The following is an 18,034-nucleotide window of genomic DNA, read 5'->3' as shown; positions in this document are numbered from 1 at the left end:
GTATATTATTTTATTTATTTATTATATATATATATATATATATATATATATACAATATGTTATATTTGATTATACACTGTAAAAAATAAAATGTTAATTTTAACCTATAGTTCTACAATCTAACCTTTTAAATCGCATGTTGTTTAATATTTTTACATTTCTTATTTTAATTTCTTATTTTAATTTCATTTATTATTATTATATAGGTAAATGTATTGTAAATCTACAAAGTGTTTATTCTGTTTCACATAGAAACTCCTTAAATCTCCTATTATCTCTTGAAATTATCATATATTTAAAAAATTATGAAAAATATTAAGTAGTTAACTTAATTCCTGCTTATTATTAGAGGATGCCGGATCTAACGCTGACGAGTTTCGATAATGAAATCGCATGTCTTTTGTAATTCAGACATTGCTGAAAGCGATTCAATCCTCACAGATTAGCTTTCTCGACACCAAAGAGATTTTCCAATAGAACTGCGATAAACAGTTTTTCTGACACATTCTTCTTTATTATTTTGATCTCAAGAAAATCGCAGCTGAAACACATCATTGATTATTAATATATGAAGTGATGATAATGAAATTCCATCAGAAAGAAGTAGAGTTTGGTTTGAACACTTTCGAAACATGATTTGACATGAGAGAGATTTGATGAAATTAGGAGGAAAGGGTTGCTGTATTACGAGCTCTTCTATCCAAATGAAACCATTACAACTAATCGCTACCATAGTAGTTATGCCGATTGAATGATGAGTTGATGAAAAAAAAACTATCTATCAACAATCGATGCAGTCATTTTTTTGCATGATAATGCTCGACTACATGTTGCGGAAAGCGTGAAGCAGACATTTTTAGAGCTTGAATGGAAAGTCCTCCCGTATCCAGCGTACTCTCCAGACTTGGCACTGTCGGATTACCATTTTTTTTAAATTTTTTTGCATTCTTGTAATATTTTAGTGAAGAATATTGGCGTAATACGATTTAGGCAATGAATTTTCTCGTTGTCAAAATCGCATCATGAAAAAAATCCTCATTTTCAAGTTATAATAGCGCAAAAAAATTATGAAAAAATTACGAAAGGGAAAAGAGTGCAATTTATTATTCTGTAAGAAACTTAAGATAGTCTTCATAATTCTCAGCTTATAAGCTTCAAGTGAAAAGTGCGATTTTAGCAATCTTATTCTAAGTTTTGTAATGTAATTACAGCGCATTTACAGTAAAGCGGTAAGTTACAATATTATAATTATATATGAATCATACAAGGGAAGGTATCGATATATACTATCGCTCATGCAAATTCGGACTCGTATAAATTTTATCAAATAATTATGTAAAAAATTACAGTAGTTTTAAAATAACAGTAGTTTTAATCCTTCTTCAAAAATATTCTTATTGAGGATTCTCTTATTCTAATCCAAGCTAATAATAGCTTTAATGCTGTATCAAAAATTATTACTCTTCAAAAAACTATTGTACTAAATTAAAAATTAAAATTATACAGTTTTAATTAACCAAGACATATATATTAAAAGTAATACCTACGTGGTAATATCTTTGTTACTTAGCTTTAATGATATGTATCTAATTTGTATATATAATTTGTATCTCATATGTATCTCATTTGTATATATAAAAGAGTTAATATTATAATAATTGACGTCAAATTTCACAAAATTTTACGCATCATTCGTATAAAAGATTATCTTTTTAAAAAAAGGCGCTAAGAATATGTTATTATCCTCATTTATTATTCGTATTACATTCTGCATTTAAATTTTGCATTGTTATCTTTCAGTCTCAATCGGTTTTTAAAGTAGAGTATATCACATATATATTCTTCTTTTATTAGATATCAAAGGAACAATGATAATCCAATCCCTTGAGTAAAATAACATTTAACTTCCATCTGTAACAAAATATAATTCAATTTACTTTTATAGTTTCAAAGTAAATATTGTTCACATTAATGCATAAGTAATAAATTAAATTTGAGTCAAATTTAATACATTTTCTTAAGTTAAATTGTTTGACTCTATTGTTTTAATCAACTTAAACAAATCAATGATACAGAAATTAATTAGATTAAAAAATGACTAAAATTGAATATAATTTGACATTATGAATTTAACAGTGTAGCCTTCCATTTTTGTCTTCCATGGATTTTGATAAATTAAGGAGCATTACCTTCACTGTTTTAATGAATGGAAAGACGATACGAGAATACACAAAGCTTCGCTGGGAAAGAGATACACGCCACTCACCATAAAGCCTATTACGTTCCTTTACAAATACAGCTACTGCGGGCAGGTCGATTGCAACTGACAGTCAAATTACAAAAGCGCGTATTACATTTTACGCTGGCTTTCAACCTGATACGCACCGTCGGATTATACCGACGTAAATAATGGAAAATTGCAACATTCGTGGAAAAAATGTATTTTGCCGCATGCCAGAACCACACTAAAACTCGTCGCTAAAATGGAGTACTCGGTGTACATACGCTGTCTAAATATACATTTTTTTATAAATTTCTCGTACGCATCTCACTCATTATTAGTCACTTCGATCATGTAGAAACGATATTACTACACAAGATATTACAAAATTTCATGAAAATTTAAGATCGACAATTTATTTTCTTTTTTTTTTAGCAATAAAAACAATTTTGTAGATTTAAAAATTCAAAAATCGTGTGAAAACGAGAGAAGGATAGCGAAACGGATAACATGTAGAAATAACGCGCGTGCGACATGCGTCGTGTATCAAGCCCATTCGCTCCGTTGTTTCCAAAAGCCTCCAAATATAACCAAAACTTTGGACGTCAGAATCATGGCAACTAACCTCGCTAAATTCAAAATTTACTAGTATATATACTCCAATTCTGTAAATTTGCATTTCAATGGCCCACTTGCTAGTGAACGAGATTCCATTTATCACGTAAGAGAGAACAAATAATTTCAAAGTATAATATAGTGATAATAAATAGCATAATATTGAGTTGTCCGGAAAGTTCATGCCGACTAACCTAATATAATTTAATAAATGTATATTAAAATTTAAATCTTGTGCGTTTCAATTTTCCTTCAAAATCGGCATGAACTTTCCGGACAACTCAATAGATACAATAATGTATGGCAATCACTACTTAATTTAGCATATGACAATTACTACTTAATTAGCATTTAAGCACGAATTTACGTCGATATGCGATTTCACAATTCGTCTCTCATTATCATTCTAAGTTATTATTTTTTTTGCACTATTTCCAGTCCATATTATAGATATAGATTTTTCAAATAATTATCGCTTTGATCATCCAATCAATTATTGCAATACAATATAACAATTCAATATTATAATTATTATAATTCAATATTATATAATCGTAATCCACTTGTTTATCGATTTTGCAGCCACCATGCTGAGCAACTCATTCGACCAGAAATTTTAACGACCGAGCTACCGACAGATCTGCCACAAGATGGAAACAAAAGTCACAAATACAAAAATAACCCACTTCTATATTCTGATGCAACATATAACGTCCGCGATTTCATATCGCAAGAAGACAACGAGTTACTGGATAAAAGTTATGGAGACGGTTCTTTGAATGAAATATGCGCTTTTAAATTGGATCAGGGAAAGATTGATGAGCTCGCAAACGATTACTCTGAAACGTGCGTATCTTCCAACCGCGAAAGCGCGATACAAAAGGAATCTTGCAAGGAAACAGTCAAAAATGATAGAACTTTCTCAAAGAACGAAGATGAATCTCAATGCAAATCGAATCGTAAAAGAAAAACACGTCGCAAAATACCCGATGGTGTAATTATTGATCTTAGCAATAATGTGTATGGCACTTCCCGCGGCGGCATAAAAATCAGCATTATTCCCACGCATAATTTAGTACCCGAAATGAAATTTGTCGCAGTACCAAGGTATAAATTTTTTTCTACAACAAACAGAGACAGATATTTAAAGATTTTCTAAATTCTTTAAAAATCCCATCTATGTCAATCTTTTTCAGGAAACAATATTTAACATGGAATCGCAGTCCAAAAAAAGTGATGAAGAAAATGATCGACAATTCTATACTAACTGTACTTTATTCGGAAAATGACAACGAAGTGAAGAAAACTCGGAGGTCAACAAAACGCAAATATAGAAATTATTCGAGAAAGTCAATGAACATATTACATAAGCGTGCCAATATGACTGTCAATGCACCAAAAAATTTCAAAAATACATTAAATGGACAACAAAAGTATGTAAAAAATAATATGCAGTTGCTTTGTACGCCTCATGAAATTCTTGATTCAATGCAAAGCTGTCATTACGATAACACGGTGGTTGATATTGATAACATACGATATCCGATATTGAACACAGACGAAACATGTGTCGACACAGGGAAATGTACCACGAACTACTGTTGTTCAATTTTTAACGACACACATCAAGAATATCACGTTTGTGATCGGAAGGATTATAATACAGATGGTTCTAATTTCAATGCCGAGATGCAAACTGATTGGATGACCGAGTACTTTTATCCTGAATATACCGGCACGAAGAGATGCCGATGTTTCTATGATTCAAACGAGTGCGATTCCAACATAAATATGCAACACGACCGTTGTCTCCTGATGTCGCAAACGGCAAGACTGTTTGAAAATTCTGCTCTTCCGAAGAAGCATCAAAGAGAAGAGGCCGAGCGATCTGATATCGCGCTTGAATTCGCAACAGAAACCGATGAATATTCTCCAGATGGAGTCGAACGATGCACGAATTGCGACGGAGAGAAAGGAAGTACGGCGAGCACAAACCGGAAACTCGCCAAGCCTGGCGGAAACGTTACCGATCTTCACGATTCACATTCCGTGAATGCATCGCTATGTGAAATTGACACACGTTCTGAAAAGAGCAAATGGCGGACGACGACGACAACGGTGATGGAGAAAGATGACGATCGGTCATATAAATCAGATTCACTGAAAGCCATCGACACGTGGGATACAGAAGCATTGAGAGACAACTGTATCGGACGGCGTTGCGCAGACTGCGTTGTCGCGAAACCGTCGCGTTCCGGGGAAAAAGGCGGATTCGCCCGCGGAGTGGATTCGAAGTGGAAACGGGGCTCCATTGAAACTGACGTTCAACAATTGGATTATAAATGGAAGAGAAGAATCGCGACCATAGATGCTGGTACACGCGCGAGGGTGGATTTCAAAGGAAAACGTGATTCCAGGTGAGAGTCGATTTGAATGAGATATGGCTGCATGATAAAGGAACCACGCCGCTTTTATTCTCTCTCTCTTTCTCTCTTTCTCTCATCGTTATCTAACGTCGACTATGTCCAACAGATATAAATCGGAAGAGGCGATTCGTGTCCAATTGCGCGAAAGCGCGGAGATAAGGAAGCGTAAGAGCTTGGAAATGGTCGAAGCAACGTTAGTCCCCGCCTGATTTTGGCATTACATCTATTTCCTATAAATAGAATTCTCCACTTTCCTCTCGTTCTGTATATTATTTTGAAAATTGCTCTTATTTTTCAGAATCCTCCTAATTATTGTTATTTTATATAACATTTATATATTCATTATATATTACGCTTTCATTATTATTTTACATGAAATATTTTTTTACATGAAATAATCAGGATTTAATGAAACGTTACCTGTTTCTTTTTCCTTAATCGTTTGATTTAAACTGATCTTATTTAATTAAATTAATTAAAAATAAAGGAAAAAGCAACTTTTTATTAATTAAAAAATCTAAAAAAGAAGTGCAATATAAATCTATTAAACTCTATACGTAGCAAACTTAAATCACATAATTAAAAAAATTGATGTTAACGTTTTTACAAATATAATAAAACGATAATATATTAGTGATCTCAAGAAGAAATCTTTTATTATATAATATCTACATAATTTTTTAGTTTGCCGCATAGAGAGTTTAACATATTCATGCATTTCTTTCTCAGATTCTTTAATTAGTTCAGTTCGAAATCGGTTCTTCTTTTAAATTGAACTAATAAAAAGCACGTTAAAAGCTTGTTGCAAAGTTTCCACGAATGTTTTACAGGTCGCAAACGAAGAGTGACAATATAAATTATATAAACGCAGACGGCAAACATCACGAGACGCACGATTACTCTCTTTGGATGAGTTTACAGATGGGCAAAATTTGGTCGCAAGTGCACGACGCGTGCAAGAACGTCGTAAAGCTCGCTACTACGAGCGTCAGCCGTGTTGTGAAGGATGCACCTAAATCGGAACGTTCACAGAGAAATCCCGTCGAAGTGGTTGACGCGACGCTCGAGAGCACGTCTTCGTGCGCCGGCAAAATATGCGGTGAAATGTGTCGTAAAAATTTAATGCGCTCGAAGAGCGAGGAAAAAACGGAGGCGTGTCAAGAACGTACAATCGAGGACGTGGGAAAATATCACGGGGATACAGAAGCACCGATGTGGAAAAAGTTGCGGACCATTGCACCTATCCACGATATGCAGAAGCACGCGTATCAAAGCGCCAAAAAAGAGGAGAACGAAGAATCTTGTGTGAATTACAGCGGTACGATTAATAGTGATCAATCCTCCACGCATCTACCTGTTGCATTGACAGAGTCATCGAAATTTGTGACTTATATTCAACAAATAACACGCACATATTTGAGTCAACTTAGAAAATATATGTAGCTTTTTTTTTTTTTTTTTGAAGAAAATATTACTTTTTTATACAAACGATAACGCAACAACGAAACATTCATTTTTTGTTTTATCTTTCACTGCTTTTCAATTTTGTCGGGTTTTCGATTTTTTTCTATCGTCTCTTTGTACCTGCATCTCTCCGAATATGTGAACCATAAATATTGCGCTGTAACAAAAAATGTATTTTTTTATTTCGGCTAAATCAAATCGAAAAAAGGCAGAGAAATTTTTAAATTTTTAAATTTTAAATAAATACAAATTTCTGCAGATTTGCGTTATTATTGAACGCAAATTAACAAATGTTTTATTATAATTCCAGGATAATCTTTTTCTTTGAAAATTTCCAAATTTATATACATTAAAGACAAAGGATGTTTATATTCAAATTTTACATTAGCCTTTATCCACGTGAGAATTTGCATTTAGATACGAATGCTTGTACAATATTCAATATCATAAAATATTCTCTCGTTTCCCGCGTATATAAATTTCTCGCCTTTGATACGGAAATAATAATTGCTCTTCTAGAATATGAACATGGCGAATATCGGGATATCGTAGAATTTCAACCACGGAATGAAACGTACAGCCATGATGAGGATATACATTCTCAATCCCGTTTGAGTGAGTCCTTCATCTATCACGAAAAATTTACGTATCCAGAACTTCGCAATAGAGGTGGTAGCGACGATAACCGAAATTTTACAAGGAGAACCGTAGATCAATCTATGCAACATACTTCCAAAGAAACAAAATCTGTTAAATGTTATCAAAATTCTAAAACCTGTGTATCTAGAATGCCTCAAGAGACACATTGTTACGAAGTGTCTGTAACTACTGATCATCAAACGATTTGCACAGACATGCCAGTTGCCTCAGAAAATAATTCGCTGAATCATGAGTCTCAATCGATGAGCGTATCATCTCCTGAAAGTAACAGACGAGTAGAAACAGCTGCGACGTCTGAACCAACACAATTTTATGAAGAAATCGAAACGGGGAAATGTGAGGGAATATGCGAAGAAACGTGCGAGAGTATTGACACGATAGTCTGTGACTCTGAAACCGAAAGGAGTTTCACATCGATGATCGCAGTTGCAGCAATATCCTTGACCAAAGCGGATCTCACGGTTCACCCATTGCGGAAGGAAGAAGTGACGCCTCCTGTTTCACCGAAAAAATCGCGAAGAAGACGTTTCAAAGCGCCGTTCTGTGCGATAGTGAAATTCTTCAGGAGATGTTCGTACATCGATAGAATGTTTAAATGGAGTGGAAGATGCAGAAGAAAGGAGCCATCAAGTATGGTTATTACTACTTATGATAACGGAGTGAAGATTATGCAAATAATTCCGTGTACTATGCAAATCGATCAAGAAGGCAATAAAAGGAGAGCCTACGTAAACGTTCAAATGCAAACACCTGATGCGATTGTTACGAGAATTTTATCGGAGTTCCTTGTCAGTGGCGAGAAGAAGAGGAAGGTGTTGATGACCATAATGCTACAATCGAAATTGGATGACAAAAAAGAAGCACAAATGCAAACGTCATTAAGTAACATAAGAGAGATCAACAAATAATCACCCGAACAATCGATGTCACAATCCGATTGCAACCTCGTCGAAGTTCAATGTTTCATATGTAATAAACAAGAATGTTGCACGAAATAAGACAGTACCTCGATTACTTTAGAAGAATTGTTAATCGCAGAATATCAGGCGTCAGAACATACAAAGAACATCTGAATTGAACGATTATTTGGCGAAACGATAAGTAGACGTAACAATTCCTCCATGATTTGTGCTCAAGAAATTCCCTTGAGAGCAATTTATATAAATAAATATATCTGTTAGAATGTAAATAATTTTAAGCAGCAATATTAAAATTTGCGTTTGTCTCGATATCTCGAAGTGGTTCGATTAATCTACATCAAAAATTGCAAACAATATTAAATTTGTTGTTTGCAATTTTTGATAGATTAATCGAACCACTTCGAGATATCGAGAAATTCAAAGAGAATTTCAGTTATTTTAATTAAATCTTAGTAACCTCACATTTACACATGTACTGATTTATGTGTCTATTTTTGGCTATGACATATCAAAACGTGTCTCAATATGTCCATATCCTGCCGAAATTTATATTCAAATTGAAATTTTAATTATGCATAGCAATGGAAACAAATAAGTTAATTATGAATCTCTTCTGAAAATTATAAAGTTTAAACAAAGCACATTGCAAAATAATTTTCTTATTCAACATAAGGCAAAATTACAAGCAAAATTACTATTCAATATTAGCCTATTCAATATTAACATATTTAATTAATCATATTTAATCATATTAATAGAATCGAACAATAGTCTATAATAATATTATTATTCATATTGAAGCATTAAACATATTGAGCACATTAAACATGGCAAATAATAATAAAATTAGTGATTTTGACACAAATTATCAGAATAAACAAACAGATTGTTCCGTTTACTGCGATACTCCAAATGTAACTAACGGAGATTCATCAACATCAGAAAGTCACAAGTTCTTTCGTAGGATATTAAACTATTTCAAGCGCCCCACTGTACGAATAAGACAAAACAAAAAAAAGACATATAATATAAAGAAGCGAAGCGTTAGTACCAGTAAATCTGAAGAAAAAATATCAGTATATACTTCATTATCATCGATTGTAGATAATGTAATTAAACCCAATGCAAAAGTTGTCGATAAGCTGGAGCAAAAAATGGTCGATGCAATTACCTCCACTACACAAATAAATAATGTAACACATGAAAATCTTTTAGACGCTATAGAACATTTAGTTCATGACGCATCTTATCGACATGCAGCCGTGGAAAACGTTATTTCGGATGACTGCGGTCCGCTATGCATTAGCAGCGAGACTCAAAGCGTTATTGTGAATGGAGAATTCAATTTGGAGACAAGTTCCGGTTTTGCGGAAGCATGCGAAAAGAGGCGGCACACGGATTTTATTCTCGAGAAAATTGCAAAAGTCTCTGACGCTTTGACGCAGAAAGCGCGTTTCGCTTCCGCGAAAGAACAGGCTTCAATTCTCGCGTCCGTATTGATGACGCCTGCGAAATATGAAGGAATCATGAAAGAGCAAACATTTGAGAACACGAAATCATCAACATCTTCGATCCACACGGGAGAAGAATCAATTGTTATAGTAAAAGAAAAACCAATTGTTACAGAAAAATCAACTACTGTAGTAGAAAAAAAGTCATCTGTTCTAATGGAAGAAATACCAACTATTGTAGTAGAAAAAAAACCATGTGTAGTGGAAAAAAAATCAAGTGCTGTATCAATTGCTTCAAAGACTGTAATGCAAGCAGAGACACACATATTGAAATCTCTTCCAAGCTATTTTACATCGAATTCACAAGATTTTTCAGTAAGCTTACAATTAGATAAATCTCCGAGCGCTTTGGATGAAGAAAAATCAGAAGACCTAAGGAAAATTGGACCTACAGTATCGGTCATGTTTCCGGAAAAAGATCTTCGAGGTACCCTAGCTCTTGTTGCTAACAAAAAGATAGAAAAAAAGAAAGAATTATTGAAGAAAATTTCTCTGCAACAAATGTTAGATAAAGTTTTCACTGACAAGATAGTTGATGAAAATTATAAATTAAATGTAATTATAAATTGTATTCCAAAGCTAAAAAAGAAAAAGACAAAATCTTTAGATCAGACTGTTTCAAGACAAAAAATTGTAAAAAGAATCGATTCTTCTAACAAATCTTCAAAGATAAAAAAAGAAGAATTAGCCGAAAGAACAAAAAAACCGACTTCCGAGGAATCTGTGCCATATAAAAAGCCAAAATATCAAGCCAAACATCACATTGATATGGAAGAAAAAGAAAAAAAGCCACAATTGAAAAAAGTCCCCAAGGATTCCGATGAAATTTTGAAATATGCGTGTCTCGTTAATTTGCCTGAAGTGATAAAAACTTCTAAAGTTTTTGAATATTGTGAAAAACCAACGAAAATATATCAAGATTATCGTACAACAAAATATTTAGAACCAATAAATTATTATAAGAATTTATCGAGCATCTGTCTTAGAAGACCCAAATATTGCGATATTTGGATTACTCCATGCTTTACTTCTGAAGATATCGTAAAGAGCGCTTTCCCGCAAGATTCATGCGTATTCAAATATCATACCAGCTGTCATTCACTAATTGACAGCTCGTCCAGATGTTATAATATTAATACAAACTGCACAAAACATAGTGTATTTAAAAATTCATTATGTACCAATACGTATTATAAGAACGATGCAAAACATTGTTATCCGCATCTAAATAATATTGACAACGTTCAAATGAGATATTATCATTGCAATGACATCTAGTATTGAACAATCAACAGTGTGGGAGGGATCGATCATATTACTGAACAAAGGGGAATTTATATTTCACGCACCCATGGACATCGGAGCATTTGTCGCAATATAATTGATATTGACAATGGCAACATACGATATTTAACGTTGCCGAGTAATTCGAATTCAATCATATCGGAAATATATGTAAAATTAACGTGTCATTTTTTATTGCTTATGTATATATAATTTTTTATGAAATTTACAGAGCAAGATGATGAGAACCGAGCAAATTAAAATGGATAAATATACGACGTAATCTGTACTGAGGCCAGTGATGTGCGTCAATCCTAATTATATTTCATACTACATACTAATTTTGGTTATTAACGTGCGAGTAGTCATAAAGTTTCGCATCCTGTCCAACGCGTATGCATGTTAATAATTAAAATTAATAACGCGCCAAATATAGTTGCGATATACGTGCGACAGACGACGCATTGATGCCAGATGACAAGAGAACGTATCATACGATATATTAATGTGGACAGAGTGATTACATGTTTGCATAGCAGTTTATATTACTCATTATGACGACCAGTTTATGATTATTCACTAATAATAACAAATAATTCGAACTAGCATTTCAAGAAACAAAAAAAGAAACCTTTACATTGCAAAAACTCTCTTATTATGACAAAATTGCCAGTCACAAAAGGGCCAAGATCATTTGAGCGTTTTTTTCATGCTTGAGAAGCTACTTAGCTATTTAGGAAATATCTACGAACAGAAAGAAACCACCGCAGACGCGACAGACTGTTACCGTCCTCGCAAGAAACGCCAAACAGTGTCGAAAAGAGCTTGCGGGCAGCCGAAGAACTTTGCATCAATGGATCCCGGTGGAGACGTTGTCGTATCCTTAAGCGGCCTTCGCGGCGATTGCGGCGGAAGGAATTTCGTAGAAGTTTGTTGCGAAGTTCCTTGAAAGTCCACCTGCCGAATGCAACGATCGAAAACCTAGTCTGGAAAGCGAAAGCATATATATCTGTTTTCTCGTTACCTACTCACACGGTCTGGAAGGTGTATACCAATTTGTTCATTTTTTCAATAAAAATTAATTTTATAATGAAAAATAGTGAAAAATGAATAATTGAGAAATTTTTAATTAGAATGCAAATAAAAAATGATCAAAATATGAATAAAATAATGATATGAAAAATAATGATATGAAAATAATGTCGAAAGGATGATAACTGTATTTATTGTCAAATAAATTAATAAAAAGGGAAAGAAATAAAGAATAGTTTATTATTATAGACGTTTTGATTGCACTTTCTTATACTGTAGTCTTCTTTAACATATTAACAATTTCAGCAAGGGAAGTAGAGAAACGAATATTTATGAAAAAATTAATAATTAGAATTGAGAATACCAAACATAATACAGTGACATATAAAATAATAAATCATTCATTTAAGAATAAATAAAGTTGTCACTTATTTTATTCATAACCTTTAATTCTTGCTCTTTTTTATTCTTATTTGCATTTGCATTTATCAAACTTGATTTTCTTGTTGTTTTCAATGAGAAGATTATTGTCCGAGAATTATAGCGACAGAATGATGTTTAATTGCACTTTGATGTCTAATTATTCATTTATTCCGACAGATTTGCCATACGGTCAACCATTCGAAGCATGTGTAGCACGAGAAAACGATTTGAAAGGATCTCGCATCTTAAGCAGTCTTCAAGCTCGAAATACATCAAGACGAAAACTTCGTCGAAGTTCATGGCGATCTATTCTACAAACTCTCTGGATGACTAATGTAAGAGAAGAGTCAAAACCACTCAATGAACAAGTTCGTGAACCATACAGGTAACGTTATAACATGCTTGTCGTTATTATAAATGTTACGGTCGCAGTTATAAATGTAACAGGTAGCTTTATGCAGTGGCAAGACTTAACGTGATCCTAGTGGATGCATTAGACAGGTGGCGTCGGAAGATTTACTATTCAACTTCGACATCGTACAGTACAAAACTTCGCCCGCGAAGCGAAGGAAGTACGATATCCTTCGACAGAACGACGCACCACGCCGCCTTTCACGCTAAGTACTGCATTCGAGAACGCTGATGTCGACGACGACACTGCAGATTGCTGGAACGGAGTTGCTCTACAGACGGCGATAATGACAAAGCAGAGGGCGAGGGACTGACAGGGTTGCAACCACGTTGAATCGCACGAAGTAACAGCAAGGAAACTTCGTAACGTCAGACTTCGCGACGACCATGAAGGTACACTTCCTCGATAGATCTCGGTGTAGAAGAGTCAGTGGAGGGTGCGAAGGATCTCATAATGCCCCTCGACGTCTCTATCCGTCGCCTTATCACGCTAAGTTGATTAAACACAGGCGACAACATGCATCCCCTTCCGTCCGCAACCCCCGTTGTTGTCGTGCCTGTGTACCATGTCCCGTCGTCCAGCTTGCAACCCGGCCGTGGCATCAACCTCTGGTCTGACCCACCTCCATGCAATCTGCCGCCGTGTAATCCGCCGGCGTGTAAACCACCCTCGTGTAAACTGTCCCCGTGTAAATCACTGCCGTGTCCAACGGCCTGTCCGTTGCCGCCGTTGTACGACACGTCTCCGTGTTCAACGTCTTTAGACCGTCCAATTCCAACCAAGAACCAGCCCCATTTCCAGGCAACTCCGTGTTCGATAGTCTCATGCTATTCGCGTGAAACACGCGCGACTCGCGATGAAAGACGGGACTATGCCAATGAAAGGGCTGCTTGTTAATTAAGTTAAAGTTAAACGTATTATTGCTGCAAAGAGATTTTCCTTGTAAGTGAGTTATACAATTTAACAATCTCATTCTAATAATATGCAATGCTTACAGTATAGTTATGATATAGTTTTGTTTCGATTTTGATTAAATCTTTATACTAGATAATGTTACATGTTATATTTGAAATTATACTTTTTTTCTCGGTCGCATTAATTTCAATATTTTATTATTAATATTTTATTATCAATATTTTAATTGATAACAATGAATAATTAATGAATAATTATTGTGTTATTTTATGCTAAATGTTATATTGCGTAATTACCTTCCTCGAATATTGTCCCAGAATAAATTTCTTTATTTGTCTATTTATCTCTTTTCGCAATATGCGCGTGCAAAAATGTTATACATAGTATCACGTAATATAATACGCTTAAATTTTGCTAGTAGTACATTTAATATAAATGCTTGACCTGCAAAAGTCTTTCTTCTTGCGGAGGATATCGCGGTCAATTGTGTGGAAAGACCGATATATATAATTGCGCAAGTTCCGGTAGCGGAACGAGCTGCTTGCTGAGAAACATTGGTTTGCTGCGTTGGAAATTCGAGCTGCGGAGGATGTTACTAATGATTCATCGCTTTAAAGATTCCATGCTCGTTACACATTCAAGAAATTAGTAAATAAAACAGTTTTCTCGATGCAATTACGTGAATTTATCGCTTCTGGAAACGCACAATTTACTTGATTAAACAGGATGCTTAATTTTTACTCATTTGCCATAAACGTAAATCGTCGATGTTTTCTTAATTCTTCGAGTCTCCCAAGTGGGACTTTGAAAACATAGTCGATATTTTGATTATAAATTCTGATAGATAAATTCAAATCTGTAGAAAATAATTAAAATATACAGAAAGAATTGTTTTGCTTAGATATCTAAAAATTTAGCTAGATACAAATTTAAAAATATAATTATTTAGTTATTAGAATCTCAAAATTTTTTGCAACATTACTTATCATACTTGAATTTTTTTATGTAATTATTTTGATGATACAATAAAGTTATTTTTAGATTTACATTATTTAAATTTTTGGATACTTTGGCAATATTTTTTTCCGTGTTTCACAATCCAATCTTTATGATAATAAAAACTTGTTATTAAAGCTTTCATAGATATACAAAAAGTTTTCAGATTTTTATACAATCTAGAATAATATTAAAATCTTCACTGAAGTTCAAAAATCCAGCTGTGTTACTGAAGATGTAAAATTCCATTTGGCTAACAGAAGGTTAAAATTAATGACAATTACCATACTTAATGACAATAACCAAACTTAATGTAAACATAATTAATTTGAATTAACATTGAACAACGACATGTAAAGTTATAGCGTGATATGTGAAATGTTAAGAATGAGACTATTAAATTGTTTACGAGACAGTCGGAGACTTCGACATTGGCCGAAACGCGTGCTCGGCATCTCGAAACTATCCGCTTTCGAATTTCTTAAAATCACGCTTTCTGACTTATCGCATAATCAGCTATTAAGTCAGTTAAAAAAACAAAGTATAAACTCTGACGAGATCCTCGCGGAGCATCATCGGCAGCTCACTTGCGAGAAAGAACTTGCGCGTATTCTATGTAATCTCAACGTCAGTTATCGGATTATGAAAAGGTAATATGCTTTATGAACGAGTTACTTTGTAAGTTAACGAACCTGCCGTTTCCGTAGCTTTTCTTCAGAGTAGAAAATCCATGACATAATTTCCCGAGGTCGATGCTCCAATTTACGACAAAAATCGCAAATGGTTAATTAATTAAAAAAGGCAAAAATTGTTAATTAATTAAAAACTTTATTTGTGATCGAATACAATAGGCGATGTGAAATGCATAGATTGGGCCGATCTGGTGATCACAATCAGCGGAGACGGCACCTTTCTCTTGGCCTCGAAACTGATAACAAATAATAAAAATGCCGATATTTGGCATTAATCCGCATCCCGGAATCAGTACTTTCACTGCCGATTGAGTACAGCACAGACATCGAAAGGATTTGAGAAACTGCATGCAGGAAATTACACCATCTTGATGAGGAGTCGTATACGTACAGTAATGACAGGAGAAGGATTATATCAACAGCCCTTTCATATTCAAGAAAAGAGTCGCATGCAAGACGAAGAAAGAATCAAGTAAGTAGATTGATTAATTTTCTTTGACATTATAAAGGATTAACGTAATTTTTTTTCCATTCTATTAGCCAACGTGTTCTATACTGAAAGAATAACTTACAAATTTGAAAAAAATATTTCTCTCAAAGGAATATTTCTCTTAAAGAAATATCTCTCTTAAATCCATATCGTAACATTATTTATCTCTTTTTCGCTTTTCTTGTGCAAAATTGTATTTCACATTTTATCTGCAAAATTTCTCAGTATTTCTCTCAGAGATGCAGTCGTCATTTTCACTTGAGTCGTAGAAGCGAGTTGGAGTACATTATAGAATAATAGTATTAATAAATCAAGCATGTATAAAGCGAATAGGGCCGAATAAGGCGAGAAAGGACTTACAAGATTGGCGTCTTTCCTTTATTCGCAACTGGAAAGGAAGTTTCTTCGGAACGATATTAACATAACACAAAAAGATAAGAGCTTGAATGCTTTTTGATAGTTGCAGAGAATGGTTTTGCGAGCACGGCTGCATAGCAAAATGAGAAATAACAAGGTTGACGGAATGGAGAAGCATGCCGCGTGCGGAAAATCCGCGCAAAAAATGTATCATATAATTCCGTTAGTCCGCGTAGATAGAGAAACATTAAAGCACCAGTCGCGAGAATGATGTTCCCCGCTAAACTTTTATTTACCGGCTACTCCCATGACGCAGTCTAAAGTTGAAATAAGCTGGTATGGCCGACCCTTTGCGCCTTCGCGAAGATGCAGTGCGTCTTCATTGCCCAGCCCGACTTGGTCCTCTTCTCGCAACCGAAGTTCCGAACTACAGCTTATGCGCGTTATAACTTCGGTAGTTATAACTTGTAAATTACAAGGCCTGCGTAGTTACGACTTGTGCAAGGAGGTCGTAACTTTTGAATTCGCGCGAATTTTACGGTGTGCGATGCGGAGCTTCTTAAACTCTTATCGATTAATCGGAAAGAAAAAGAATCTCTCGAAAAGAATTAGTTCGACGATTAGATTTAATTCGATATTTCTGATGGGAAACAATTTAACCGTCGCGCACTTGATATTCCATTACGTTTCCATTTGTAATCTCTCTTTCTCTTGTAAACTCGCTCTCGCGTCTCATTAATTCCTTTCGAGTTTCGCGACGTCTCTCTAAAGGTGCGCTAAACAAATGAAATCTTTGCAGCGCACTCATGAGATCTGAGAGGAAAATAGCGGATGCCCTGCAGCCCCGTCAGAGAATTTTACCTTGGCTGACATTAAACGAGGTTACATCTCACGTAAATGCTTCTACGCTGCTCAGTCCGATCGATAACATTCATCGCGTACTTTCAGATGTTCATGGCCGAATTTTTGGCATCGAGGCTGATCATGTTGACGATTCAAGCAGATGAAGAGAAGAGATTCATGATCCATTCCTCGGATATCTGTGTCTGCATAGGCTCAAGCTCTCGGTCCTGATTTAAGAGAATGAATTTGCAGACCGCCGAAACCGTTCAAACTCTTGTGGCCATAGCAACTGGCAGTCAATTGGACGAGAAAGAAACTCACAAAGTGTTGCACAAGTATCACAGTAATCTTCTGTTTCCACCAGGTAATGAATTATAAAATGAATTCTTCTGAATCTTCAATGACATTTCTTCGAACCAGAAGATTAATGGAGATACCACAAAGTTTAATATTTTATTAGATCAATCTACATAGATTTTTTAATAAAATTAGGTTGATTTAAAAAATATTAAATTATGATTACTAAGACATCGAATATTTGCGTTACAGACAATTTAAAAATGGCATATATGATATATGAAATGATTCGAAGTCCACTCTGGCCCAAACTTATTTCGGACAAGCGAATGTGTTGCAAAATCAAAATCAAATCGACAGGCTTTGATGCTGGCCTTGTTCTAGATGGCAACATGTCTTTACCTTTCAATGATGGCAGCACCGCGTCCTTCGAGATCCAACCCGAATATTCATTAAAAAATATTATTTTGCAATAA

The 18,034-nt window shown here is 34.5% G+C and overlaps 2 protein-coding genes and 1 pseudogene across 2 annotated transcripts; all 3 read left to right on the top strand.

Moving 5' to 3' along the window:
• The first annotated feature begins 5,441 nt into the window (after positions 1-5,441).
• On the top strand, positions 5,442-8,294 carry LOC105625751. The gene is made up of 3 exons (XM_012207070.1): positions 5,442-5,455; positions 6,093-6,670; positions 7,246-8,294. Exons 1-3 carry the CDS (start codon positions 5,442-5,444, stop codon positions 8,292-8,294), a joined length of 1,641 nt encoding a protein of 546 aa, XP_012062460.1.
• Positions 8,295-11,810: 3,516 nt separating this feature from the next.
• Positions 11,811-13,281, top strand: LOC105625750 (annotated as a pseudogene).
• A 2,661-nt stretch (positions 13,282-15,942) lies between these two features.
• LOC105625748 lies at positions 15,943-18,034 on the top strand. Its single transcript, XM_012207069.1, is given in 4 exon segments — positions 15,943-16,043; positions 17,218-17,299; positions 17,367-17,625; positions 17,811-18,034. Coding segments are annotated over 4 exon segments (666 nt in total).

Source organism: Atta cephalotes, assembly GCF_000143395.1.
Source record: "Atta cephalotes unplaced genomic scaffold scaffold00003, whole genome shotgun sequence".
In the NCBI taxonomy this organism is placed as follows: Eukaryota; Metazoa; Arthropoda; class Insecta; order Hymenoptera; family Formicidae; genus Atta; species Atta cephalotes.
Note: the sequence above shows the minus strand (reverse complement) of the source record. Positions and strands in the feature narration are given on the sequence as shown.

Coding starts and splice junctions, on each gene's coding strand:
- LOC105625751 (XM_012207070.1), top strand. Junction 6,671..7,245: donor TTATATTCAACAAATAACAC/GCACATATTTGA, acceptor TTGCTCTTCTAG/AATATGAACATGGCGAATAT.